Source organism: Macrotis lagotis, chromosome X (assembly GCF_037893015.1).
Source record: "Macrotis lagotis isolate mMagLag1 chromosome X, bilby.v1.9.chrom.fasta, whole genome shotgun sequence".
Taxonomy (NCBI): Eukaryota; Metazoa; Chordata; class Mammalia; order Peramelemorphia; family Peramelidae; genus Macrotis; species Macrotis lagotis.
In genome coordinates, this window is record NC_133666.1 from 279,527,084 (window position 1) to 279,554,463 (window position 27,380).

The 27,380-nt window shown below is 36.9% G+C and overlaps 1 protein-coding gene across 6 annotated transcripts in view; it reads right to left on the reverse strand.

Annotated features, from left to right (window-relative positions):
* The window catches only part of GHR (growth hormone receptor), a 265,472-nt gene that overhangs the window by 14,647 nt on the left and 223,445 nt on the right, over positions 1 to 27,380 (reverse strand). For all 6 annotated transcript variants that reach the window (XM_074207497.1, XM_074207500.1, XM_074207501.1 and 3 more), the window contains 3 exons: positions 21,322 to 21,445; positions 7,731 to 7,891; positions 3,241 to 3,419 (listed from right to left, as the gene is read on the reverse strand). In XM_074207497.1, the coding sequence (XP_074063598.1) occupies positions 3,241 to 3,419; positions 7,731 to 7,891; positions 21,322 to 21,445 (464 nt within the window). The remainder of the gene's footprint in view (positions 1 to 3,240; positions 3,420 to 7,730; positions 7,892 to 21,321; positions 21,446 to 27,380) is intronic.

Sequence of the window (27,380 nt, forward strand, 5' to 3'; positions counted from 1 at the left end):
AAAAAGAAAAAAGAAGTCCTTTGGTCCTTTTCAGTTCATTAAGATTCACTGAGGGCTTTCTTGTTTCTTCAAAGGTTTAATGCTACCTGGAAAGACAATACTATACATTATAAAAATATTTATAAGAAAATGTCTGGTTTCCTTTTGTAAGGTGTGTGTGTGTGTGTGTGTGTGTGTGTGTGTGTGTGTGTGTGTGTGTGTGTAGTTATATACTTCGAAATCAGTATTTTCCCCATCTTTTCTTTGAGGTAAGAACGGTATAATGCTGGTAGTCTAGGAAGACAATCTTTTAAAAGATACTGCTACTCAAAAGGCAAACCATACTAGGGATGATTTCTCCCCAAGTCAAATATTCAAAGTAGATATTCAACATATACTTTTCATATATTTGTGGGCAGAACACGATGTGCTTGTTTATAAAAAATGTGGGACACTCAATTTTTCAACACCCTGGATTTTTCACATAAATAAAATGTCCATAATTTGTTTTATTAAGTCAGAAGTTGGACTCAGAGATTTCTAAAACATATTTCCCTTTCACCTCAGAATGCTTTCACTTGAAAAGTATTTATTTTTCCTCATTTTTACATGGAGTGGCTTGGCTTCTTTTAATTCAATCACATTTAATTCAATAAACATTTTAAAGTGCATACTATGTGCAAGGCTCTATACTAGAGACAGGGAATACAAAGACAGGAAAAAAAAATCCACAAAGGCTTTTCTCATTCTATATACTTCAATATATGTAATAAATATACCCCTGAATAGTTTTCTGGTAAGCCACAATTATATGTATCAAACCCTCTATTTTTTGAGTTGCAATTTAAAAAAAAAATATGTTTCTATCCTTGGAACTTTCAGTATTTTTTTTTTTGCTGTGATTGCCCATGATTAATTCTTTTTTTTTTAAAACTACCATAACCCTTTTGAAATTTCACTAGGAAGAATATTGTCATTTTTTTCTCATTTCCCCTGTATCTATCTTGTTTCCTCCTTGTTCCTTTCTATTCTCCTTTTGTATTCTGTCTTTCTCTTTTTGGGTAGCTCCCCACCACTGCTTCTATTTTCTTTGGATGTGATCTACTTCCTTTTATACATCCTCTCCCATATATTCTGCTGTTTCCTGCTTTTTCCTCCCTTTTAGCTTAATTTTTTCCAGACAGAAAGCAAACCAAACTCAGCTACTGGTTTAGATGCAGAGATAGGCAGGATAAAATGTCATATTGCATTGTGGTAATCTTTTGTCCAGTGCTTGTCTAAGCCATATCCATTGGTGACCACACACTGCCAGATGACTTGGGTTCTTTCGCTAATGCTACCTATATTAGCAAACCTTACTCTGAGTCTCAGGTCCTCAACAAAAAAAAAGAGACAATAAAATTACTTGCCTTACATATGTTAGTCACAGAGTTGTTGTGAGGTAAGTAAACTACATAATGTTATTTATATGATTGTGATACACTATTAATTGTATTTTAAAAACTTCAAATATTTCTATTATTTTAGCTGTCATCATAGTACAAAGAATAACTACAAGAACACTGGTATCTTCTCCAAATATGTTTAAAAATGCATTATTTTAAAAGCAGAGTCCCCAGACCCATCATTGTGAGTAAGAATGACATTTATAAAGTTTTAAAATTTGCAAAATGCTTTGCAAACAAAGTTGTTGTGAAGTCATTTTTTAGTTGTGTCTGACTCTTTGTGACCCCATTTAGGGTTTTCTTGGCAAAGATACTGGAGTGATTTGCTCTTTTCTTCTCCAGTTTATTTAAAAGATGAAGAAACTAAGGCAAACAGGGTTAAGTGACTTGCCCAGGGTCAGACAACTAATAAGCACCTGAGACCTGACTCTGGGACTAAACTTCTAATGATTGAGCTATCTAGTTTGAAAACGGAAATAGAAAAACTAAAAATCCAAGAGAGACTAAGTGATTTTCCCAGGATCCTAGGATCTTTGTTAAGTATTAGAGCAGGGCTTGCTTGACTCCAAATCCTACATTCTACTCATTGTGCCATGGCCCTCCTAAATCACTCTTGGCAAGAGTCTTGAAGCTTTTGCTCTCTCTGCTTACTTAATCCCCCTCCCTTCACTATTCTACTCTTGTTCATGTTCTGATACAGCATTAACACAACTTTCTGTCACAGTTTGTGTTGATAGTTTAATCAAAATGAGGGAAATCTAGAAAACAAAACCCAGGAAGACGGCATTGTAATACTCTGAAAGCTTCTCACAGTCCACATTTCTGCCAGTGACAGAGCTGGCACAGTCAGCAGTGGTTCACCAGAGTGGACAGTACCCAGAGTCTCAACATTCTGAGGGAGATACAATGCCAGAAAACTGGATAGACTCTGAAGATGGGCCAGAAACAACTTGGCGAGGTCGGGTCTGCGGTTAGGCTGCTTTGGAATTAGACAGACACTGAAATAAGCACGATTATCTTGTTTTTCTTCTTGTTCTGCCCCATGTGGAGTTTATCTAAGCTCTGAGTTCCCACGGACTTGGCAATGAGAGCCTTTGTGGGGGTTCAGAATGAGACAGTCAACCAGTTCTCTCTCTGCTCACACAAGGACCCCTTTTGCCTGTTCAGCCCTCAGAATCACATCTTTCTGAAATGGCTCAAAGAGGATGTGCTTCCTCCGGGATACCTCGTAGGGCTTGTATTAGTGGTTTATCAAGCGCATGCGAGATTCCCGGGGTTCCATACTTCCTCAAATTGAGGCACATTTTCAAGCAATCTACTTGGTCAGAGTCAGTAATGGGACCCTATAGCAACCTTGTATTGTAAGTGGGGAGGGGGAGAAATGATGTTTCTTTCTTCTTCTTCTTTAATGCAAACTCACAGTCTACTTCCCTTCTTTCCCTCCCAGAGTCAGATAAAACAACTCCTTTACCCAGAGCTGTAGAACCCATATTCAATCTGGAGGACTTCCACAATCCTCTGCCCCACCTCTGAAAGATCATTGATTTCAACCCCCTCTTTTTCCAGAGGATAAACCTCAGGTCCAGAAAAGGTCTAAGTCAACAGGTAGCAAGTAGCAAAACTAAGTCTTGAACCTGGCTCTTGTGACTTCAACCTCAGAACTTCTATCACTGTATTCTCCTGTCCCTCCAGAGGGTAGTCTTTTCTTCCCTTCTCCCATAAGGAACCAGAATATTAATGAAAATGAAGGCTAAGTTTGAAAAGAAAAGTTTCAAAGCCAAAGCATTTATATCAAGGTACCATATTTACTTCTTACCTTTTTCCATTGAGTGTCATTTATTTCTTTATACTGAAGTTCATACTCCAAGAGGATCCAACCTTTCTGAACATCTGCACTGGGAGGTGGCCCCCATCTCACCTGGATGTCTGCATGGATTCCTGTTAGACTGGTGTTCAGCAAAGTCCAGTTGAGACCAATGGGTGGATCTGGTTGTACTGTTCATTTCAACAGTGTGTTAATGAATAAGTATAGAAATATCATTTTGAAATAATTATGAATTCATAGTAAATTACTTTTTTTGTCTTTGCAAGCAATGGTGTTAAGTGACTTGCCCAAGGTCACACAGTTAAGTAAGCATTAAGTGTCTGGGGTTGGATTTGAATTCAGATCCTCCTGACTCCAGGGCCAGTGTGCTATCCATTGTACCACCTTGCTGCCCCAGTAAATTACATTTCTGACAAACTTCAAGTACTTTCTATAGTTTCATTGCACACTTGCTGATTCCTTTCAATATTCCCACTTCATCTTCACTTATTTATTTATTTGGTCATTTATTTATTATATTTATGGTCTGCCTCTATTTTAATTTTGTTGCCGTTTAAGCCAGTCACAGAAACTTTCCTGTGGACTTTAAAAATGGATTTGAAACTTTTTTGGAAGATGGGTGAAAGCATCTTGTAGTTATAAATTTTGTTTTTTTCTTTAGCTCCAATTGAAAGTACAATAAAGCAAGACCTATAATACCTTAACAATTTGGCAGATTTTTTAGACTAAGTAAAATTCTTATCCTCAGATATAATGAGAATGATGGTGATTGTGATTTCCTCTCAGAATGATATGAGCAGGAAATTAAACTGATCACTGAAAGAGATTTCTGTCCTCTGTATTCAAACTACTATCTGTGTAATCGGAGAACTGAAACACCTGTTCATCTTGAGCTGATGATGATGTTTGTCCTTCATTTTTGAAGAAGACCATGGAGGTGATGTCATGATAAGGATGTGAATTGGATTTAAGTTGGGGGGGGGGGCGTTGCTGTGCTAAGTCATCAACCTCACTTTCTCCTCCAGAGTCATCAGGGTCCAGTGGTCAGATATGAATCAGGACCACTGGAGATGGTTCTGGATGAGAGGCAATCAGGGTTAAGTGACTTGCCCAAGGTCACACAGATAATAAGAGTCAAGTGTCTAAGGCCAGATTTGAATTCAGGTTCTCCTGACTCCAGGACTGATGCTCTATCCACTGCACTACCTAGCTAGTATATGTTTCTGTAGTACCCTGCCTATTATGCTACAACATAGGTGTTGGGAGCTTTCTCAGAGTTGAGAATCAACAACTGTGATGTAGAAGCCAATATACATTAAATTTGACATTTTGTAGAGAGCTTTATCACTGGCAACTAGAAAGGGGACTTTCTGGACCTTGGTTCTCAGTATTAGGGATTTGAAAATAATAACTTGTTGATTCAAAAGAATTGTCCTTTTAAAAATCTGGTGTTACAGTTTTATCCATTGAAACAACAACAGTAAGAAGATGCATTACCACCTTATTGCTGTCTTATTGCTGTACTCGAAGAATTACTGGAGGTAGCCTCCCTTTTTTTGGCAAGGCATTGGGGTTAAGTGACTTGCCCAAGGTCACACAGGTAATTATTAAGTGACTGAGGTCAGATTTGAACGAAGGTTCTTCTGACTACAGGGCTGGTGCTCTATCCACTGCACCACCTAGTTGCCCTGGTAGCCTCCCTCTTTTAGAATATGAGCTCTGTGAAAGCATGGATTGCTGCTTTTCTATTTGTATCACCAACTTTTTGCCCAGTGATTGAAAAAGAGAAAATACTTTTAATTTATTCATTAATTCATTTAAAAATCCACAGAAAACTAAACAACTTGGATTACCAGAATGTATCAGAGAGAAGATAATGACATATTGAGGGGCTTTATTGCCTGACTCAAAAGCCAGAGTTAAAGGAGAAAGTTCTTAACTATGATTTTTTTCTTTCATTTGTTCAACAATAGTCTCTGTTGTGATGCAGTGAAAGTTGTAGTCCGCTACTTTACATGTTTCCATGACATGAACACACTAGTAACTGTACTTTTTGAGGACAGAGGACCATAATCTAGTGGCTATATTTTGCATCTACATGACTATTCATCTGGCATCACAGACTACTTCCTCATTTGTAAAATAAGGAGTTTTGATTAAATGGTTTAACAAGATCCTTTTCTGCTCTAAAACCTAGGAAATCATGATACAAGGGAATGAGTTGCTTAGTACAAGGGAATTTCCTGGATGACTGAAATGTGTTCTTCAAATTCCTCCATCAAAAATATTATCCAATATCAATAGAAATCTTTCCAAACTATATTAAGAACTTCCTTACCTCCATAGAGGTTACTGATCATAATATAACTTTTTTTTTTTTTTAGGTTTTTGCAAGGCCATGGGTTTAAGTGGCTTGCCCAAGGCCACACAGCTAGGTCATTATTAAGTGTCTGAGGCTGGATTTGAAATCAGGTACTCCTGACTCCAGGGCCGGTGCCCTATCCATTGTGCCACTTCGCCACCCCTAACTTTCTTGATGATTTAGAATTACTATTCCAACAAATTGATGCTAGGCTATGACCTCATTCTTCTTTCATCAATAAGATGTCGAGGTTGAAGTAAATCTTCTCTAAAATGGCTTCTAGATTTGACCATCCAGGATTCTACTATGCAGTAAAAGGTGATACCTGCAAGACCTATTTGTCTCTACAACAAATCATTCCTACTATAACTTTTGGATGTTTTTTGTTAATTTTAATAGCTTGCTATTAGTTTCTAGTTGCTTTTCTGCTAGGACTGGGAACCCAACCACAATCATTAAACTCTTGTGCAAACTGTTGGTAGAGTTGTAAACTGATCCAACCATTCTGAAAAACAATTTGGAACTTTGCCCAAAGGATTGTAAAACTATGCCATACCCTTTAACCCAGTAATAACATTACTAAGTTTTAGGCCAAGAGAGCAAAGAAAAAAGAAAAGGAGACATATGCACAAAAAATATCTATGGCAGCTCCTTTTATGGTGGCAAAGAATTGGAAATTGAGGGAATGTCCATCAATTGGGGAATGATTGAACAAGTTGTGGTATATGATTGTGATAAAATATTACTATACTATAAGAAGTGATGAACAGGATGATTTCAGAAAAACCTGGAAAGATTTACATGAACTGTGCAATGTGAAGTGAGCAGAACTAGAACAGTATAGATAGTAACAGCAATATTGGATGATGATCATCTGCAAATTAACTCTTCTCAGCAATGCAATGATACAATACATTGAAGGATTTATGATTTAAAAATGCTATCAACCACAAGTGAAAGAAATGATTGAGTTTGAATGCAGATCAAAGCATACATTTTTTACTTTCTTGAGCTTTTTGTCTGTGTTTTCTCTTGCACCATGGCTGAAACAAAAATGTTTTACATGACACATATGTATAATCTAAATCAAATTGCATGTCTTCTCAATTAGGGGGAGAAGGGAGGGAGAGATTTTGGAACTCAAAACAAAAGAAAAAGAATGTTAAATTTTTTTCCATGTAATTAAGAAAAATATTTAAAAAACAAACAAAAATAATACAAAAATAAGAGCAAACTCTCCCCCTCTATTTGAGCAACTGGAAGCTTTTTTGTAAAGTGTATGAACCTCATTTTGAAATCTCCTGAGTCTGTTCAGAAGCCCCCTTCCTTCTTTTTCCCCTTTTCCTCACAATATTTGTGGTTACTAGATAAGTGAATGTCAGATAATAATAACAATATCTGGCATTTATATAGTGCTTTAATGTTTGCAAAACACTTTACATATGTTAACTCATTTGATTCTCACAACAACACTGGAAGATAAATCAGATTTTTAAAAAAACAACTTTTTTTTTTTTGCTTTAGCCATGCCAAATAATCATCTTGATTTAGTTTTTTCACTTAATTGGCCAAAAGGATTGATTGTTTTGGTATTATGTAAACATGACTTTAAGCTCATGTTGGCTCTTTACCGAATGAGAACATAAAACTTTGGAATGGCTATGTGATGTTGTCCATAATAAACAAAAATCTAGCTTTTTTGTTCCATTTTCCATTAAAATAGTACAAAAGCCAATGCATTTCAGTTGATATAGATTATACTATAAGAGCAATGAATCATCAGACTTGGAGACCTCAAGAGTCCATCTGCTCCATCTTCTTGTTTCTATCTCTCTCTAAGGAAAAATTCTACTGTCTCCTCTCTTTCTAGTCCATGCAAGGAACCTAAGTCTCTCCTACTCCTTATCTTAATTCCTTTGTCTATTAATTCCTCTTGCCATCTTATTAGGAAGATATACTGGTTCCTAATTTTGTAAAATAACTTTCCATATGTTTATAAAATATAATTGTTATCAGTTACTTTCATGGGATATTTATAATTAATTATTTCAAGGAGTTACAAGGCTCCAGGTCACTTAGTGTCAAACCATGTTAAGCAAAACACAAACCTGAGATTTACCTATATCATCAACAGTGAAACATCTTTCCTCCAACTCATGACTAATGTTTCTTAGCTTGATACAATAGAGTGTCCAAATGGAGGTATATGATGAATTGAAATAACAGCTGTTTTCTCCAGCAGAAACATAATCAGGGCATTCTTTCCACTCTTCGTCAGTCCTGAAATGGAGAGAATAAAGGGTGAATTGTTTCAGCAGTCATGTTATGACTGAAGTAGAAGTGGGATGCTTCACAGATCAGACTAAACAGTGCCCATTCTATCTTAAATGACATATGGTGAAATGCTCTATGATTGATAGTTCAAGTAGTGTGTGGATCTATGGATCACAAAGTCAGTCAGAAGTGACTTTGAGATCTCTAAAACAAATCCACAGAGAAGAAGATAGTTTGTCTTCTTTAGACATCTCTGGAGCTGAAGATTCCATGATCTCATTTGACAATAAACTAGAATGCTTATGAAACTTCTTTCTACCTAAATAACTCAGGCCAAATCTGTTGTACACACATTTAAGTTGGTTTCCTCATATTTACTTTATGTATTCTGTCGTACACACATTTAAGTTGGTTTCCTCATATTTACTTTATGTATTCATAGCTAGTAAGTGTCTGAATTAGTACTGGAATCCAGGTCTTTCTTATCCAAGTCCAAGTCCATCACCTTGACCTCTACTCTGTTAGTAGGGGTCTTTGATGGTAGCGATTGTTTCAAATTTATCTTTTTATCTCTAGCTCCAAGTAGAGTTAACTGCCACAAAGTAAATGTTTAAGAATATTTCCTAATTGATGAATTCGTCTGTCCTCAGAAGAGATGGAGAATGTCATCCTCTATCAAATGAACCTTTAAATCCACAAAGACCATCTCTCATGTCTCTAAATTAAATTATCTTAATTGTGGTAGAGTCTCAATAGTGTTATCTCTTATTGTTCTTGTTGTTGAGTCACTACAGTCCTGTTTGATTTTTCCTGACCCACTTGGGGTTTTCTTGGCGAGGTTACTGGAGTGGTTTTGTCATTTCCTTCTCCAACTCATTTTATAAAGTTGGAAACTGAGGTAAACAGTATGAAGTGACTTGTCCAGGGTCACATAGCTAGTGAGTCTCTCACTCAGATCAAATTTGAACTCAAATCTTCTTGACTCCAGGTCTGGCATGCTATTCATTGTACCATCTAGCTGAGACTCAAAAGCAGAACTAACAAGGATTGGCGAGGTAGACATCAGCCTTGTATGATGGCATATATACATAATAATGTATGTATATGGGGGTATTGGCTGGTATAAAAAGGCAATCTTGGGGCAGCTAGGTGGCGCAGTGGATAAAGCATTGGCCTTGGAGTCAGGAGTACCTGGGGTCAAATCCAGTCTCAGACACTTAATAATTACCTAGCTGTGTAGCCTTGGGCAAGCCACTTAACCCCATTTGCATTGCAAAAACCTAAAAAAAAAAGACAATTTTTATATATTACTTTTCAATAGAAAAAATTTTTAAATGTTGATATCTTTTTTGACATCACTTTTATTTTTGAATATATACACCCCTTCTATCGCTCATTTCTAGGAAATGTGTTTCTTTTTCCTTTTGGTCTTCCCTCCCCTCCCCTCCCATGGTGGGGGGCACTCAATAAAGTGTATACAGAGAACTCTGTCTACTGTACTATATATATGACTCTATCTTAGACATAGTTTTGGTGCCAGACAATTGACTTCTCCATTGCACATAATGTTGTATTTTGTGATGACTCACATCTGACAATGCATCTGTATCATGTATCTAATTTTCCTTCTTTAAAAATAATGGATGAATAGTAATATCAGAAGTTTACTTTTCATTTGGAGTAGCTGTCACTAAGAAGATATTTTAGCAGAATGTTCTAGGTTCAATGAGTCTGTGTTAGTATTGGGTAACATGAGATAGGGGGCCACATCATCTTTGGCTATTTTTGCTAGGTAGTTCTTCCACTGACTAATTAGTCTTCTCTCCTAAGGCAGTACAAACAGGACATTTAGAGAGAATTCTGATCATCCAGAGAACACTGGTGCAAAAACACAGCTCAGAATCAAAGGCTGATTTTTTTCCGGTTTCTACACAGGACAAAGATTCATAGGAAATAAAGAGGAGGGGGAGGGGAAAGGAGAAGAACTTCTTAGCAGTTATTTTCAGAGCTTCCAGGGAGGATTGAGAGGAAAAAAAGGAATGGAGGGAAAGTCAGCTTTAAAATCAAGGGTTTATTAAGCCAGACTTACGTTTCAGACATTGTGCTAAATGCTGGAGATATAAGGAAATGTTAAAGCAGTCCTTGCCTCGTGGAACTCACATTCTAATGGTTCCACTATATAGAATGAGACAGACTTTGGACTTGGCTAATGAATACTAATGTGGGACTTAATTTTGCCGAATTTGCAAGTGATTTGCTTTGAGGAGTTTCCTTTTTTTTCAAATTGTTTAGTTGGGGAGAGGCAGTGGGAAGAAGATAAATGCTTGTAAAAAAGGAATAAATTATTAAAAAAACTTTCTTTAAAACCTCCACAAAAATACAAGTTATAACTGTTATTTGTTGATATAATTCTTGTTTTTTGACTTGATCATTGTCTTTCAGAGGAGGGTACAGGCCTCCACGTGACTGATGTGCAAAAGCAGTGGTCAAAGTTGTTGACATCCAAATCAGCTATAGCTCCATTCCCGGTTGCCCTCCCTGCACATCCCTAGTCTTAGTAAAAGGTAGCTTTTTTTTTAAAGTTTTTGCAAGGCAATGGGGTTAAGTGGCTTGCCCAAGGCCACACAGCTAGGTAATTATCAAGTGTCTGAGGCTTGATTTGAACTCAGGTACTCCTGACTCCAGGGCCAGTGCTCTAACCACTACGCCACCTAGCTGCCCCCAAAGGTAGTTTCTTAGATCACTCTCAAATACTACCATCAGATAATTCATTTTTTAAATTTTAGTTTTTTTACAAGTCAGTTGGGTTAAGTGACTTGCCCAAGGTCACACAGGTAGCAAGTATCAAGTATCTGAGGTAAATTTGAACTCAGGTCTTCCTGACTCCAAGACTGGCACTATTCACTGCACTACCTAGCTGCCTGCTCTAGATAATTTAAAATAGGTTGGAGACATAAGGAACAATTATTTGACAGCAGCATTTTATTAGCTTTTGGATAATTCAACTTTAGAGCTAATGGTTTAATTATTTAACTTGCAACACATGAGAGGTGGCATAAGAAAGGTCATCAAGGATCTGTGCAAACAAAAAAGACAACAGTCATGGAAAAGAGGGATAATAAATGGATAGAGTCAGTGTTACTCCAGAGAGTTCAGGACCACCTCCAGTGGGTTGAAAGATGGGTGGGAGGACATGGACAGAAATCACAGAAAATAAGAGGTCATAAGCAGGCTATTATCTGTCAACAAGAATATGGATCCATAAAAATGGTGGTAAACTATTTTTTGCCCTTCTATGGGGGGTTGTCAGGGACAAAAATGCAAGCATCCCACAATTAAAAAAGATCCCTCTCACCCCAGGAGTATAGAAAACATTTTTCTTCCCCCATAATGTAAATAATCATATTCAGTTAATTCCAGGATTAAAAAAACCCCAAGAAAATCAGCTGAATTGAATCCATGTGTTTGCATGGCAGTTCCCTGTCAGTATAACTTACCCACAAACAGCTAGTTAATTATTTCAAATAGTCAAATAAATGGAGGTATTTTTAAAATAATAAAAAACCCCTTCCCTCACCAGGTCTTTATGGACTCATTTTGGAAATGAACATACATAGGTTTGCATAGTTTATAACAACATTCTCCATACTGTTATAAAAATGAACAATCTCTCACAGAACAGAAACCTATCTCAGGTGGGTGGATGAATAGGGGAAATTCAAGATATATTTGCCATAGGGAAGAAGGTCAGTGCTTTAGGGAATGCTTCTTCTCCATACTCCTCTGCCCTAGACTGTGTTAGCAGAACTGGGACCTGAGTTATCTTTCAGAGGCTTCAGTGAGTCCTAGGCTCAAGACAAGTCCTAAATAACACCAGAACAGGTGCTCATCTATGTGAAGGTGTTAAAAGATTTCTCTTTGGCTTCTCTGACAAAAATTCTCTCTCTCTCTCTCATTAACCCTTAGGCCAATCCTCATGGGTTCACTTATTCATGATATACCCCCACCCCAGTTTAATTAACATTAAAAGGTGATAGAAACAGAGTTTTTACTCCTGGGGCATTTCAGGATGAGTACACATAGTTCATCTGGGACATCACTATGCTTGAAAGTCTTTTAATTCTCCTTTTGCTGACCCCCTTTCATTTTCCACAGTGACTATTCCAAAGTCTTTTTCAAGACCTTGACTTGTGTACTCATAAGTCACAAACCTACACATAAGAAGGGATGACCTAGTATTTTATTAAGAAAATAACAGTTATCTAACAAAGGCCAATTCAATTGCTTCCATATACCTTAAAAAACTTCTGAGTATCATTATGTTTTCCTTCTTTAATATAGTCATAGATGAGGAGGAGAAATTCCTACTTCTTGGCAATGATGTCTTTGATCCCATGTTCCCAACTCTTGTAGGGTCTTGCTCTACCACTGATTCTCTTCCTTTTGTTCTTCTTTAACCCTTTCTTTTTTCCTGGAAACATGCTAGGAGCTCTTAGCCCAAAAAGGGGCTTTCTTAAACCTAATGCATCTAGTTACTTCTCTCCATCTTCTCCTCCCCTTTACTGCCAGATTTATGTAACATTTTGACTCCATCAGGGTTCTATCTTCTCTTCTGTACATTTCCTCTTCAAGCTCTTAAAACCTGGTTTCTGTTCATATCTACCTACTCTACTGAAAGTTCTCTCAAAATTTTCTAATGATCTCCTAACCAGTATTCAATAAATAGTCTTTCCATTCTCTTCTCACTCCCTTTCCTCAACCATCTGTAGTACCAGATGTTGCAACTCTTACTGAATGTCTTGGCACTCATCTATACCTGGTCCATCAAGGCAGTATGGAGAAAGATGATTTGGAAATCCCTAATAAATTGACACCATTAAAAAGATAGCTTAACAGCATACAGCCTTCCATGGATGTTGTTGGGGCAGCTTGAACTAGCTTACTAGAACTGATTGTTAAGTTTTCAGTGTGAGTATTTAAAATTTTTGAAATTGGCAAAAGCTACAAATCAGGGCTTAATTTTTTCTTTTGTGGGTTATATCTATATCTATGTCTATGTCTATGTCTATGTCTATGTCTATGTCTATGTCTATGTCTATGTCTATGTCTATATCTAGATATCTATAGATATGTGGGTTTAAATCTATAGATTTAAGAAAATTTAATTAATGAAGATTAAACTGAAAAGTGTATCTTATACACATATCTTTTTCAGAGAGCTGGCTGTTCAAAAGTTACCAGTATACTCCTGCACCCTATTCATGGTAGGTCAGTAAAACTTATATTGAAAGGACATCTCTTTAAATTCACATTAACAAAAAGGTACATTTTATTTTAAATGCCTCAGCTCTTTTTGGGACTACTGACAAAAATTTAGGTGAAAAGCTAAAAGAGGACATGAAATAGGCTATATAGATCAGTTAGAATCTCTGAATAAATGTATGAGTTCAATTCTCAAGGCCTCTTCCACTCCCCTCTTTTCTCCAGATGTAAGAACTCTCTCTCACCATTTTTAGCTAGGGAGGAGGAGAGAGGTGATGCTAGTAGCAGGGGACAGAAAAAGGAGGCAGTGGCGGGAGGAGGGCTCAAATGGAGCCTGAAAAGTAACAAAGTTACTCCTTGCTTCCAAGGTCATTATGTAGAGTTGAAATAATAAAAATAGCAATTATTTTACTCCAATTTTTACTCCAATTTCACTGCTTTCAATTATAGCTGGTGAATTTTTTTGAATTATAAAGATTTTATTTATTTTGTGTTTTACAATTTTTTCTCCTAATCTTACTTCCCTCCCCCCACAGAAGGCAATTTGCCAGTCTTTACATTGTTTCCATGGTATACATTGGTCCAGATTGAGTGTGATGAGAGAGAAATCATATCCTTAAGGAAGAAACATAAAGTATAAGAGTTAGCAAGATCAGACAATAAAATATCAGTTTTTTTCCTAAATTAAAATTAAAGATAATAGTCCTTGGTCTTTGTTCAAACTCCACAGTTCTTTCTCTGGATACAGATGGTATTCTCCTTTGCAGACAGCCCCAAAATGTCCCTGGTTGTTGCACTGATGGAATGAGCAAGTCCATCAAGGTTAATCATCGCCCCCATGTCGCTGTTAGGGTGTACAATGTTTTTCTGGTTCTGCTAATCTCACTCAGCATCAGTTCATGCAAATCCCTCCAGGCCTCCCTGAATTCTCATCCCTCCTGGTTTCTAATAGAACAATAGTGTTCCATAACATACATTTACCAAAGTTTGCTAAGCCATTCCCCAAATGAAGGACATTTACTTGATTTCCAATTCTTTGCCACCACAAACAGGGTATAGACCCAGTAGTGGTACTATAGCTGGTGAATTTTAGTTTTATTTTTTTCCTCCCAAAACAACAGAACAACAGAGAAAACTGAAGTAAAAACAAATAGTCTTTTAATAGGAAGTGTGCAGAAGTTGGAATGATGTATTTTACTAAGAACAATGTATCTTAGCTAAATAGTTATATGTCTGGAGAGCAATTTGGAAATATGACCAACAATAACACTACTAGATCTATATCCCAAAGAGATCCAAGAAAAAGGAAAAGGACTCATAACAAAAATATTTATAGCAGCTCCTTTTGAGGTGGCAAAGAATTGGAAATTGAGGGGATGCTTATCAATTGGGGAACAACTGAATAAGTTGTGGTATATGATTGTAATGGAATACTATTGTGCTATGAGAAATGATGACCTAAATGATTTCAGAAAAATCTGGGAAGACATATTTAGCTGATGTAAAGTGAATTGAGCAGAACCAGGAGAACAATATATATTGTAAAAGCAATATTGCATGATGAACCACTGTGAATTACTTAAACTATCCTCATCAATACAATGAATCAAGGAAATTTTGAAGGACTTATGATAAAAAATGCTATCCACCTCCAGAGAAAGAATTGAGGGAGTCTGAATGCTGTTTGCAGCATATTTTTTCCACTTTTTTATTTTTATTTTTTTTTTGCAACGTGAAAACACATTTTGCATGATTTTATATGTTAAAAAGGACATTACATTTCTTGTCTTAACAATGGATGGGGGAGACCTGTGAGGGATGGAGAGAATTCAGAACTCAAAATTAAAAAAAATGATTGCTAAAAACAAATAAATAATAAGTTGGAGGAAAAAAATATGTTTCACCTAGTTTAGGGATGCCAAAAATGTGTTGGCCACTAAAGCTTAGACATTCAATAAGTCACATGCTGACTTGAGCCTAGGGAACAGCAGGAAAATTTTAGCAAAAATGTAAGTCCTATCCACTTGACTGCCACTATCTTAGTGTTGCCAGTAGACTTGAATCAATTAGTAACCGTAAAATTAAAGCTAAACATAATTAATGTTTTTCCCCCTGGGCTTACAATGTTTCATGTATTTATTTTTATAACCACTTGGACACAAACTAGTGCTCTGAGCAGAAAATTTTTACATGACTTGACAATTGTGCAAACTTTAAAAGTTTGTGTGTGTGTATGTGTGTGTGTGTGTGTGTGTGTGTGTGTATGTAAGATACATAACATGAAAAGTTGGAAAATTTTTTTCTGTTATTTTTTTAGGTTTTTGCAAGGCAATGGGGTTAAGTGGCTTGCCCAAGGCTACACAACTAGGTAATTATTAAGTGTCTGAGGCCAGATCTGAACTCAGGTACTCCTGACTCCAGGGCCAGTGCTCTATCCACTGTGCCACCTAGCCACCCCTGGAACATGCTTAAAGCTTAATTTGAAGTCAGGTCTTTCTGATCCCAAAGTCAGTTCCCTATCCACTATGACATCTACTTGAAGCAATGACTATGTTTTCATCCAAGATAAAGAAATAAACAGTGAAAACAGTGCAAAACTGGTCTCAGATTCCTCATCTGTTAAGTGTTGGAGATGAACTACAATTATCTTTGAGGCCCCTTCCAACCTCATCGCTACCAGGACACTTGATTAAATTGTATACTGGAGTAAATCCTGGGCAATCTGATATTCCAACACGGTATGGTGTTTTAGTAAGTGGGTTTATATTAGGTGACATGCAATAGCTATTATTTTGGGAAACCACTTGAAAAGCCCATTTGTTTTGTAATTAGGTTATATATTGCAATGACCTAATTACTTGTTCAGTCATGGTAAATGTTATTTCCCCCAAATTAAAAAAATAACACAAACGAAGAAAAATAATTAATATTATTTTAAATGTAATTAGGATATTCTGTTTCTTCATTTTTCAACAGGCATTATCATTTGGCCCAATCTGACTTGTGGAAAGTCTCATTACCCACACAGTTCCATAACTGTGTCTCTGAAACAAAAGAAGTGTGATCTCTAATCCAAGATCCACTTTTTAAATGAAAAACTTTGGTAATTCCTCTGTTAGTGTTCTCTCTCCTCAAATTATCTTTAATTTATTTTTGTATATATATTTTTTCTTTCTTAATATACTATGAGCCTTTTTTTTGGGTAGGAATTACCTTCTTTCCTTCCTTCCTTCCTTCCTTCCTTCCTTCCTTCCTTCCTTCCTTCCTTCCTTCCTTCCTTCCTTCCTTCCTTCCTTCCTTCCTTCCTTCCTTCCTTCCTCCTTTCTCTTTCTCTCTATTCTTTTTCTATTTCTCTCTATCCTCTGTTTTTTTTCCTTTTCTTTCTTAAATAGGTGCTTAAAAATGAATTGTTGAATACAATCATAGTACAAGTCTCATTACTTGTCATTACAGTACTATTGAAAGGGGCCCCTAATAGCCCTTCCAGCCTCTTCTTTCTTCCCCTTCTAGTGACTTAGCACAGCATTCCCTCACACAAATTTAGTTCATGTCCTTGTCATGGTATCACCTCCCTGATGTTGTGGTCTTCTTTGAAAATGAAGGACAAACAAAACAAATTTCCCCTTCTAAACATTTTTTATGCTAATTCCAGACTTACCATAAATTTGATCATGTCATCTCTTCACTCAAATTCCCTCAATGGTTTCCTACTATTTCCTGTGTAAAATTCAGATTCAAACCATCCTTCCTTTTCACCCTTTTTTTATACAACTTTCCTCTATACAGTAGGTTTTAGATTTCTACTTTTCCCCCATTCTACTGTATACGTATATGCCTAGTACTTTCCTTATACTGTACTTTGCAATACTGTTCTTATTCAAAATCAAACAGGTCTAAACAATGTATGCCTGTCAGCTGGGTTATCATTAGGAAAAATATGAAGTAGAGAAAGCATATTCACTTTACAACTACCTTCCCTTTCAATCATAATTTTCCTGTTTCATGGTATCTCTTCAATCTCTTCTGTTTCCCTTTCCTCCAGCCCCCAAATTAGACACTGTAGGTAACCACCTCCATACCTAATTGCCTTTGTATAAGTAATTTTACATAATTATTCATAAAATAAATTATTACATGCACATTATGAACTCATAATCAACTCCTGGATATATTCACTAGAGAAAGGGGCCAATGATACATGTAGTCATTAACTGCTGAGAATCCTAAGGCTTTTTTGATTGTCCTGCAAAAAAATGTTTTGAATAAGGGTATCTCATGTTCTAGGAATTCACAATAGTTCTCCATATTTTCTCCCTGTTTCCCATTCAAAACTAGGAATGGAGATCATCACCTTTGAAGCTGATGCAAAAACCAATCTAAGTAGAACTCTTTCTAAACTTGGTTTAGAAATGTTCTTTTCCAGTGCAGGGAAAGGGGGGAAGTTTTAAAGTGATAGGCTCAGCACTTGAGCCTAAATATGGGAGCAAACTTTAAACTTCAAATAAAGTAAGAATATGTAAAAATGGAGGAATTTATCGTAAATTAGCTGAGAAGTCACTAACTAGACAGGGAAAAATTAGAGGTCTCTGAGGTGTAAAGGCAAAGTATTAAGGATGATTACAACCAGTCTAGCTAGGTGGCCTACAGTCAGAAAGATCAGAGTTCAAATCTATCTTCAGATACTTTCTAGATGTGTAACCCTGTTTGTCTCAGTTTCCTCATCTGTAAAATGAGTTGGGGAAGCAAATGGTAAACTACTCCAGTATCTTTGCCAAGAAAACCCTAAATGGGCTTATGAAGTGCTGGAAATGACTGAAACAATAAAACAACAGCATTGGCAAAAGCACTTAAGTATACATAAGGAGTGGATTTCTTAGAGGTATGGCACTGGCCATCAGAGGCATCAGAGGGGGATCTTAAAAAAACTATACATTTATTCTATACTTGTAGAACCAAGAAAGACTAAGAAAAGGTTGCAATGGGGCAGCTAGGTGGTGGTGCAGTAGATAGAGCACCAACCCTGCAGTCAGGAGAACCTGAGTTCAAATGTGACCTTAGACACTTAATACCTGCCTAGCTGTGTGACCTTGGGCGGTCACTTAACCCCATTGCCTTAAATAAAAAGAAAAGGCTGCAATAATTTAAGGGAAAAATCACCAGAAAGAAAGTATTTTTAATTGTCAAAGATTATACTGACACACCCTTGCTTATTATTTCCAACAATCAATGTTGAAAATGTAAAAGATGCTGCTAAGATTACTTTCTTCCTTTAGGGTTGTTATGGTTTCCATGAAGTCTTCTTTGGTCCTGCCTTACTTGCATCTCTTCCCTGCGTCTTTCCTACTCTCCCTTGCATCTCAGTTATTTGTGTGGTCAAGTTTCTCCTCATTGGAGAGTGAATTCCTTGTAAACAGGGTGTTGTATGATATCTGTCTTTGGATCTCTGACACCTAATCTAATTCTTTGCATAGCATAGATGCTTGAAAATGTTGGGTTAGATTTGTTGACTAAAAGAAATATGCAAGTAACCATCACTATATAATCACAGAATAATAACAAAGCCAATAATATCATTTCTATCTCTGTACATCATTGTATATTTCAGCATGTTATAGAGAGGCAGTGAGGAATAGGATTTCTCCTCCCTTTCCACACTAAATTCCTAGAGAAGATTGTCTATGGTTGTTGTTGCTATTGTTGAGTCATTCAATGAGTCAATTCAATTCTTTGAGATTCATGGACTTGTCCTTGGGGTTTTCTTGGCTAAGATATGGAAAAGTTAAGTGACTTGGACAAAGTCACAAAGCTATGAAGTGTCTGAGGTCAGACTTGAGCTCAATTATTCCCAACTCCAGGCTGGTTCTCTTATCTACTACAGAAGATAACAACCCCTTCTTCATTTCTTCTTCTTCTTCTTTTCATTTTCTATAGTCTCTTAACTTTCTATAGTCTCCTGACTTCACCTGCAAAGTTACCAAATGATCTCATAAATCACCAAGTCTAATGGCCTGTTTTCAGTGTTCATCTGTCTGGACCTTTCTGTAGTCTTTGACACCGACAATCACCCTCTTTTCTTTGATTCTTTGATTTGATAGGTTTTCAAGATACTATTCTTTCCTGATTTTCCTCCAGATTATCTGATTGCTCCTTCTCTGTTTTCTCTGTTGGATATTCATCCGGGGTTCTGTATCTTCTTCCTCTATACAATTTAACTTGATGATTTCATCAGCTTCCATGAATCCAATGATCATTCTCTGCTGTTGGTTTTCAGATCTACTTATCTAATCCTATCTTTTCTCCTAACTTCCAGATTCAGATTTTAAAATATCTGTTGGAAAGCTCAAACTAGCTATCCCAGAAATATCTTATATTTGACACTGAATTCATTATCACTCCCTCCCCTGCCCAAAGTTCCCTTTTACTGACAAGGAAACCACCATCTCTCCAATCATTCAGACTCATGACCTCAATCCATGAGCTCTCATGTCCTCTAACTCCCTCCCTTCCAATCTTGTCAAGGCCTGTTGCTTCTATTGTTGTAAACATCTTTTACATATGTCCCTTCTGTTCTCTGACACTGCAGTGTTGGCCCTCATTACTTCATACCTGGACTATTTCAGTAGCTTGCTGATTGGGCTCTTTGCCTCAAGTCTCTTCCCACTCTGGTCCCTTCTCCAGGCAGTCAATGTGCTCTTTCCAAGTCCCAACCCCCCCCCCCCCACATTAAATATTCCAGTGGCACCCAAAGTCTTTCATAATCTGGTTCCTTCCTACCTTTCCAGTCTTCTTACACTTGATTCCCCCTGAACTACTCTGAGATCCAATATTATTGGCCTCCTTGTTGTTCCTTAAAAACATCTCAAAACTGGGCACTTTTTTCCAAGGCAAATGGGGTTAAGTGGCTTGCCCAAGGCTACACAGCTAGGTAATTAAGTGTCTGAGACTGGATTTGAACCCAGGTACTCCTGACTCCAGGGCTGGTGCTTTATCCACTGCACCATCTAGCACCCCAAGACTGGACACTTTTACTGATTATGCTCCATCTATGCCTCCCAGCTTCCTTCAAGTCCCACATAAAATTCTGCTTTCCAAAGTGAGTTTAAATTTTATCTTGTCCTGATCCCCCTAGTCATCCCGTATGCTTCCAGTCAGTATAGTAACTTTATGAATAGTCAGTATAAAGTGGCAATAGAATTCCTGCTACGGAAAAGGGGAACCTAAAACGTCACATATGCTCAGTTTCAAAGATCAAAGAAGCATAATTTGCAATTGCATCATATGTTAACCAAAAATCAGGGCTTTGCTGTGAGGGTCTTTTGATCCTATGATAATGTCAATTTCACATAAGCTACAGAAGCTGCAATAAGATCAGTAGTATTGATAACTTTGAGACGATATGGATATATAATTTTAAAGTTTTACCAACAACTTTGGAATAATTTGGACATATTAATGAACTAACCCCAATATAGCATGGATAAGGGCTTTCTACCCAAATCCTCTAAAAATATGAGACTTCAAATTCCTCCCCCTCCCAACCCCCGCTACCTTCCATTCCTAAGACATGGTTTCATGAGTGATCTGTGTCTCGTCCCCACTCCCTCTTCCTCATGCTGCCTGCCTCCCTTCACCATTCTATCTAGGTCTTCACACCCTCTGTTTCTGTACCCCTTTCACTGCTTACCCTTGTCCTCTCTGTGCCTGTTTACCCCTTCATCCTCTGTGCACATGCTCATGTGCCATCATGGTCTTTCCCAGTGAGAACTCAAAGAATCTGGAGTACCTGCCTCATTTCATAGTTTCATAGATTAATGAGCAATTCATCTAAGATGACTTTCCAGATACCCCTTAATGGTAGTCCCTTTCCTTTGTTGATTATCTATAATTTATTTATTTAGCTCACACATAGATGTTTTTAGTCATCTCTCCCATTAAATTGTGAGATCCTTGAGAACAGGGATTATCCTGAGCCTTTTTTTGTAACCTAGTGCCTGTCTATGCTTATGAATGACTAAATAGAATATTTCAAGATTTGGGTGTAAATCCAAATGTGACCCTCAGTAGGTTCCTCATCTGTAAAATGAGGGGATTATAAAATTGAAAGCATCTTCCAAGGGCTGAGTTTGTGATTTCAGATATGTAGGGGGAGATCATGGACAGGGATGAATTCATACCTTTTCTTGTATAATAGCTTTATTGGACTTTTTGCACCATGATAAACTTCATCAGTCCAGTAGCATGAAAACGTCTCTAGTTCAGGTGAACGGCACTTGGTATACTGAGGCTTTCCAGAAGGCTCTGTAAAACAGAAAAGAAAAGAAAAGTATGAACCCACTGCTAGCAAAATAATAAGTATATGAAGATAAACTTATTTTAGAATAATCTAAACCATCTTTAAAAAGTCAAGCAAAGCAAAATAGAGGTAATATTTGCATTATCATGATATCTAAGAGGCAATGGGAAGCCCTGGGATGTTAGTTTTTTTAAAATTCTGGATCATACTTTTATATCAAGAAGCTTTATTGCAAGTTTCTACCTGAATTTTAAGAGCACACAATTCAGGTACTTCGTGAAACATGATTTTTGTTTTTGTTTTTCCTTTCCTATAGGTGGAAGCAAAGGAACAGATTCAAGACCTATTCAGATTTGATCCTACCCAAGAAAAAGAAATAAGCAGCATGGAAAAAGGAGATTGGAGAGAAGGCAGGAGAACCATCAGCAAGGCACTTTACAATTCTTTTTAATTCTATTCCATGAATGCTCATGTAGTTTCTGCTATGTATAGAGCATTGAGTTATACTAAATATAATAGATTACATGATAGATATAATGAAAACTGGTTATGGGAAATCTGAAAGTGATGGCTTAGCACCAGGGTGGATCTGGGAAGGTTTTAAGGAGGAAACGACATTTGAAGTGAATTTTTAAAGATTAGAAATTCAAAAGGTTAAGGGTGTGTGGGGGGGAAGAGACCATTCCATTCATATAGGGAGCAATATGAGCAAAACAATGGAGGAAGGAAACCAGGAAATATTCAGGAGAGAAAGTAATACATTTTGGCTGGAGGATAGATTAAATGGAAGTAAGCAGTATAGGATTAAGGCTGGAAAGTTATTTATGTTTTATAAAGGAACCCCAACTTAGTGAGTAAAAGGCATCTCTGAAGATATTCGAATGAAAAAGTGAAATGAAATTCTATATAACCTAAACTATCCTCCTTTTCTCTTAATCTTTTGTATTTTTACCCAGGGATCAGCAAGCCAAATCTTGCCTGCTGCCTGTTTTTGTACAGTCTGAGAACTAAGAATGGTTTTTACATTTACTATTCTTAGCTTTGGGCTGTATAGAAACAGGCGGTGGGCCAGATTTGGCCCACATTCTGTAGTTTGCTGACCCTCAATTTAGAGTCTAATTCAAACCTAGGCAGATTAAAGATGATTCTGGCAGTGGTACAGAGGGCAGATTAGAGGCAAGAGAGAGAGTAGAAGTAGGAAGATGCTCTTCTAATAGGCCAAGGTGATGGAAATGAGTTCCTTTAAAGGAGAAGAAACAGCTGGAATACAAACAAGGAGATTGATATAAGATTGATATAAGATGGAATAAACAGTATGTAACAGTATGTAACTGATTAGACAGAGGAGGTGACGGAGAGGGAATAAGCCAAGCTGATATGAAAATCTGAACTACTAAGATTTTTGGTAAAAGATAATGTCTGGGAAATATTAAGACTTAGGTGCCTCTGGAAGAAACAGCTTAGAAGATGTCATACCAATTAGAGATATGGGTCTAGAATTCAGAAAAAAGAGGTCAAAATTAGAGATGTAGTTTTGGAAGTCCTCTGCATAGAACAGGTATTCTTAACATGGGCGCCATGAATTTGTTTTTTAATATTTTGAAATAATATTTCAATATAATTGCCTTTCTTTATAATCTCATTTTATGCATTTTAAAATATTCTTCTGAGGAGGGCCATAAAATTAATAAAATTAATCAGATTGTAAGGGTCTGGCACTCTTACACTTACACACATAAACACATACACACATACACATAAACGGTTTGGAACTTCTGTTAAAGGAAATAGCCAAAGTCATAGGAATTGACAAAGGAGAGTGTAAAGAGAAAGAAGATGACATGAAAATCAAACTTCAGGGGGTGGAGCTGAGGAACCAGGAGAAGTGGGATGAAGATCCATTTATTTTCTGTGTTTTTGAAGTCAAAAGAGAGACATTTTCTAATGGGGGATTTCATCAGCAGTGTCCAGGGCTACATAAAAGGTTAAGGATGATGAAGACTGAGATTTGATCAGAGGGTTATCAATGTTACCTTTTGGAGAACAGTTTTGTACAGTGATGGGGAAGAACCAGATTGCAAGGGTGTTGAGAAGACAGTGAATGTGAGGTTGCTTAAGGTATCATGTGGAGAAAACTTTTTCAGGAGTTTTGCACTGGAAATGAAAAAAAAGAAAATTGAAAGTAGCTAACTAGGCTGGAAAGTCAAGGGAAGGTTTTTCCCTAAGATTTGGACACCTGAACACATATGTAAGAACATGAAAAAAAGTTACTGGAAAGAATTATTGAATTTTCATGAAAGAGATAATTTGATGGAGTCAAGTTTTGGAAGGTCAGAGAGGACAGAATGAAAAATAAAAGAAAAGAATTTTTTCTATCTCTCTGAATCTTTGACATCTTCTGCAACTAATAAGATTGGATTAAATTAGTTCTAAGGTCCCTTTCATTTCTGAATTTCTAGGACTTTCTAAAGTAAAGATTGAGATCTGGAAGGGACCTTAGAGATCATATGCCTATTTAAGGTTCAACCTCTTCATTTTAGAGATGAGGAATATAAGCCCACTTGGGGAAAGAACCTAAAGTCTTTATGAGGTCCTGGATTCCAGATGCAGAACTCTTTTTCTCACCAATGTGGAAGAATACAACATGCACTAAAACTCTAGGTAAATATTTGAATTTAGATGCTACCACTGAATGATCAAAATTAAATTTTATTTCATTATACAACTTACTTTTAAACAAAGGATAGAAAATACAAGTAATCCTGGGTTCCTTTGTTTCTTTTGTATTATGCATGTCCCAAAAGGATAGGAGTGCACTAGTAAATGTTTAATAAACAACTCTGGGATGAAGGATGTTCATAGGACACACTTTTATGTTAAGTCTGTATTATTGACATTTTTTCTATCATTTTCTTAAGTCTAGACTATCAAGAAAACAATCAATAAAGTCCGGATTGGTATTGCTAATTGTTTGCTAATTTGCGAGGTGTAAATTCTCATTGAAAGTTTATATCCTCAGCAAAGGGTCAAAATTTGTCAGTCCTTAAAATACAAGCAATTAAGAAAAATGACCATCATTAACTTTAAAACTTCTGAATATTATAAAAGGTAAAAACCAACTAGACAATATTTTGCTTGATTAAATTTAGCAATGGTATGATGTCTCTGTTTCTTCTTAACTCCAGATGTATGGAAACTTACATATTCTCTCTCCATCTTGAGTTAGGGACAGGAAATTCATGGTTATGGTGTTAATGTGATGAAGTGTGTACCAACATCTGGTGCACTGACATACACATGTCATGAGGGAAGGTCCCTTTGCAGTGTATTGGGATGTGATAATGCATAGGATCAGAGGAGTAACAAGAGGGAGGCAAGTGAGGCATTGTTTGGGGTGCATAAAACTGAGGGGCATAGAAACATGCATAGAATACACACAGACTATCCCAAGAATACATGTCACTAGAATGGAAAGGAGGGTTTGGTACAATTGTATATTCTTGCTTCAGGTGCAAAATTAGCTAGATAACCATTTATAACCTTGACCTTGGTGTCATCCTTGATTCTTCATGTTCTTAGTGCACATTCTCCTTAGAATGTATAATTAGATGCCAAATCTTTTGTTCTGCTACGTAAATGGAAATTTTAATTATGTTCGGTATTTGTTAAGTTCAGACTAAGAAGAAAATTACATGAAAAACATTTTTAAGTATCTTAAGAGATTGATAGAAGAATAGTAACTTAGCAGGGTGTCAAAGATTTGAATTTTATCTGATGCATAAGCAAAAAATATTCCTAACTTGAAACTCAAAGGCCTATGCCTTGGAGACAGTTAGGTGGTCCAATACTTAGAGCACTTAGAGTCAGGAAGAATTGAGTTCACATACTACCTCAATACAATTACTAGCTGTGTGATCCTGAGTAAGTCATTTTAAAAGTCTCTGCCTTAATTTCTTCACCTGTTAAATGGGGATAATAAAAGCACCTGCCTCTCAGGGTTATGAGATAATATATGTAAAATGTTTAGCACAGTATCTGGCCCATTTTCTGTCGTTCAGTCATTTCAGACCTGTCCAGCTCTTTATGAACCTATTTGGGGTTTTCTTGGAAAAAAATACTGGAGTAATTTGCCATTTCCTTTTCTGGCTCATTTTTACAGATGGGGAAAACTAAGAAAAACAGTGTTAAGTAGCTTGCCCAGGGTCTCACAGCTAGAAAGTGTTTGGTCCATATTTGAACTCATGAAGCCAAGTCTTTTTGACTCCAGGCCTGGTACTTTATCCACTGTGCCACCTAGATGCCCTACTGGCACACAGTAGGTGGTCAATAGATACATGTTTCTTTATACTTTCAATGGGACCAGTTTTCCATTTAGCATATTTATTCAATTCTGTTTTGTCTTGACTTTTTTAAATGAATGATCTGAACCTTCCCACTTCTGTGTGATTGTGGTTTGCAAATATTAAGTCACTTTTTGCTTCTCTTTCATTTGGAAAGAATGAGTCAAAGTTCATTCTTTTAAGCCAGGGCAAACAATCCTTGGTGAGTGAGATTTGACAGGTGGAAAAGTAGGATACTGGAATGAAACAGAACATGTTGCTTTCTGACTAAAGAAACTGGCCACTTAGGCCTTTTGAAAAAGGAACTAATATAAATGAACTAGTTCCTGAAGTCTTTGGGGACATATTAATTAAGGCTATATGTCAATGCATCATATTAATTAAGGCTATATGTCAATGCATAAACTGGACAGGAAAATACACAGAGCAGAAAGTAAAATGCCCTGAACCAGGCTCTTTGGTTGAGGAAAGGAACAAAATTCCAAATATTAGGTTGTCCCAGCGAGTATTCTGTTTCAACTCTTAAAACTGAGGGAACCATAGGTTAGGAACCATAGGATTTAGAGCTGGGAGGGAACTTTAGAGACCATCTAATTAAAGTCCCTCATGTTACAAGTGAGGAAACTGAGGCCTAGTTGTCCAAAGTTAGATGAAGAGCAGAGTTGCTCCCAGAGTCTCTGAGGTCTGTGCCTTTCAGCTGATTGAAAGGCTATTCACTTGCATTTGGTTCCAACTGCTGGGAATGTGCATAAATAATTGACTAATAGATCTTGAATTTACCCAGAAACTTGGAGGAAATGCTACTGTTTTTATAGCTGTTTATAGAAGACTAGACGCCCCTGGGAGTAGAGGAAAGAAGGATAACCTTGGAGGCTAGAGGACCCTGTCTCTGACACAGACTGGCCCTGTGAGCATGGGCAAGTTAATTATCATCTTAGAAACAACAATAGAAGACAGTGTTACCTCCCTCCCTCTCAGGAGATTATAAGGAAGGCCATTTAACTTTACCAACACCCTCAGGAAAGGATTTGATACTATTCCCTCACTGAAGTACCCACTTCATAGATTAAATTGCCTTATTGTAAGGTTATTTTTAAAGTTCAGTTACTCAAGTCTGTACCTGTCTTATACCAATTTCTACCCTATATTTTCATGCTGTCTGTGTTAGCAAGCCTCACCTCCCTTAGACCTTGTCTTTGGACCCTGGGCTCTGATTAGCATGCTTTCTGGGTGGAATCAGGTCACCAAACCCTTGCTGATCATTTCCAAATCAAGCCTCTCAGCCTGATCCCCTTTCCTTCCTTCACCTTCTACCTCAATTGAAGTGAATTTAACCACAAAGTCAGTGAATGTTCAGGTACTGAAACAGAAGAAAGATACCCATTCATCTCCAAAAAAATTTTTTTTTTACAAAAGACTTAGAAAATTTAAAAAAGTTATACCAGGACCTTTTTTACTTGGAATTTGTCTTAGTTTCTTTGGCTACATATGCTCAGTCAAGCATTAGGGATACAAAGAGGAAATACAGTCCTGTTCTCAAGGAGCTCAGTCTAATGGAGTAGAGACAAGATGCAAATAACTGTGTACAAAGTGTGTGTGT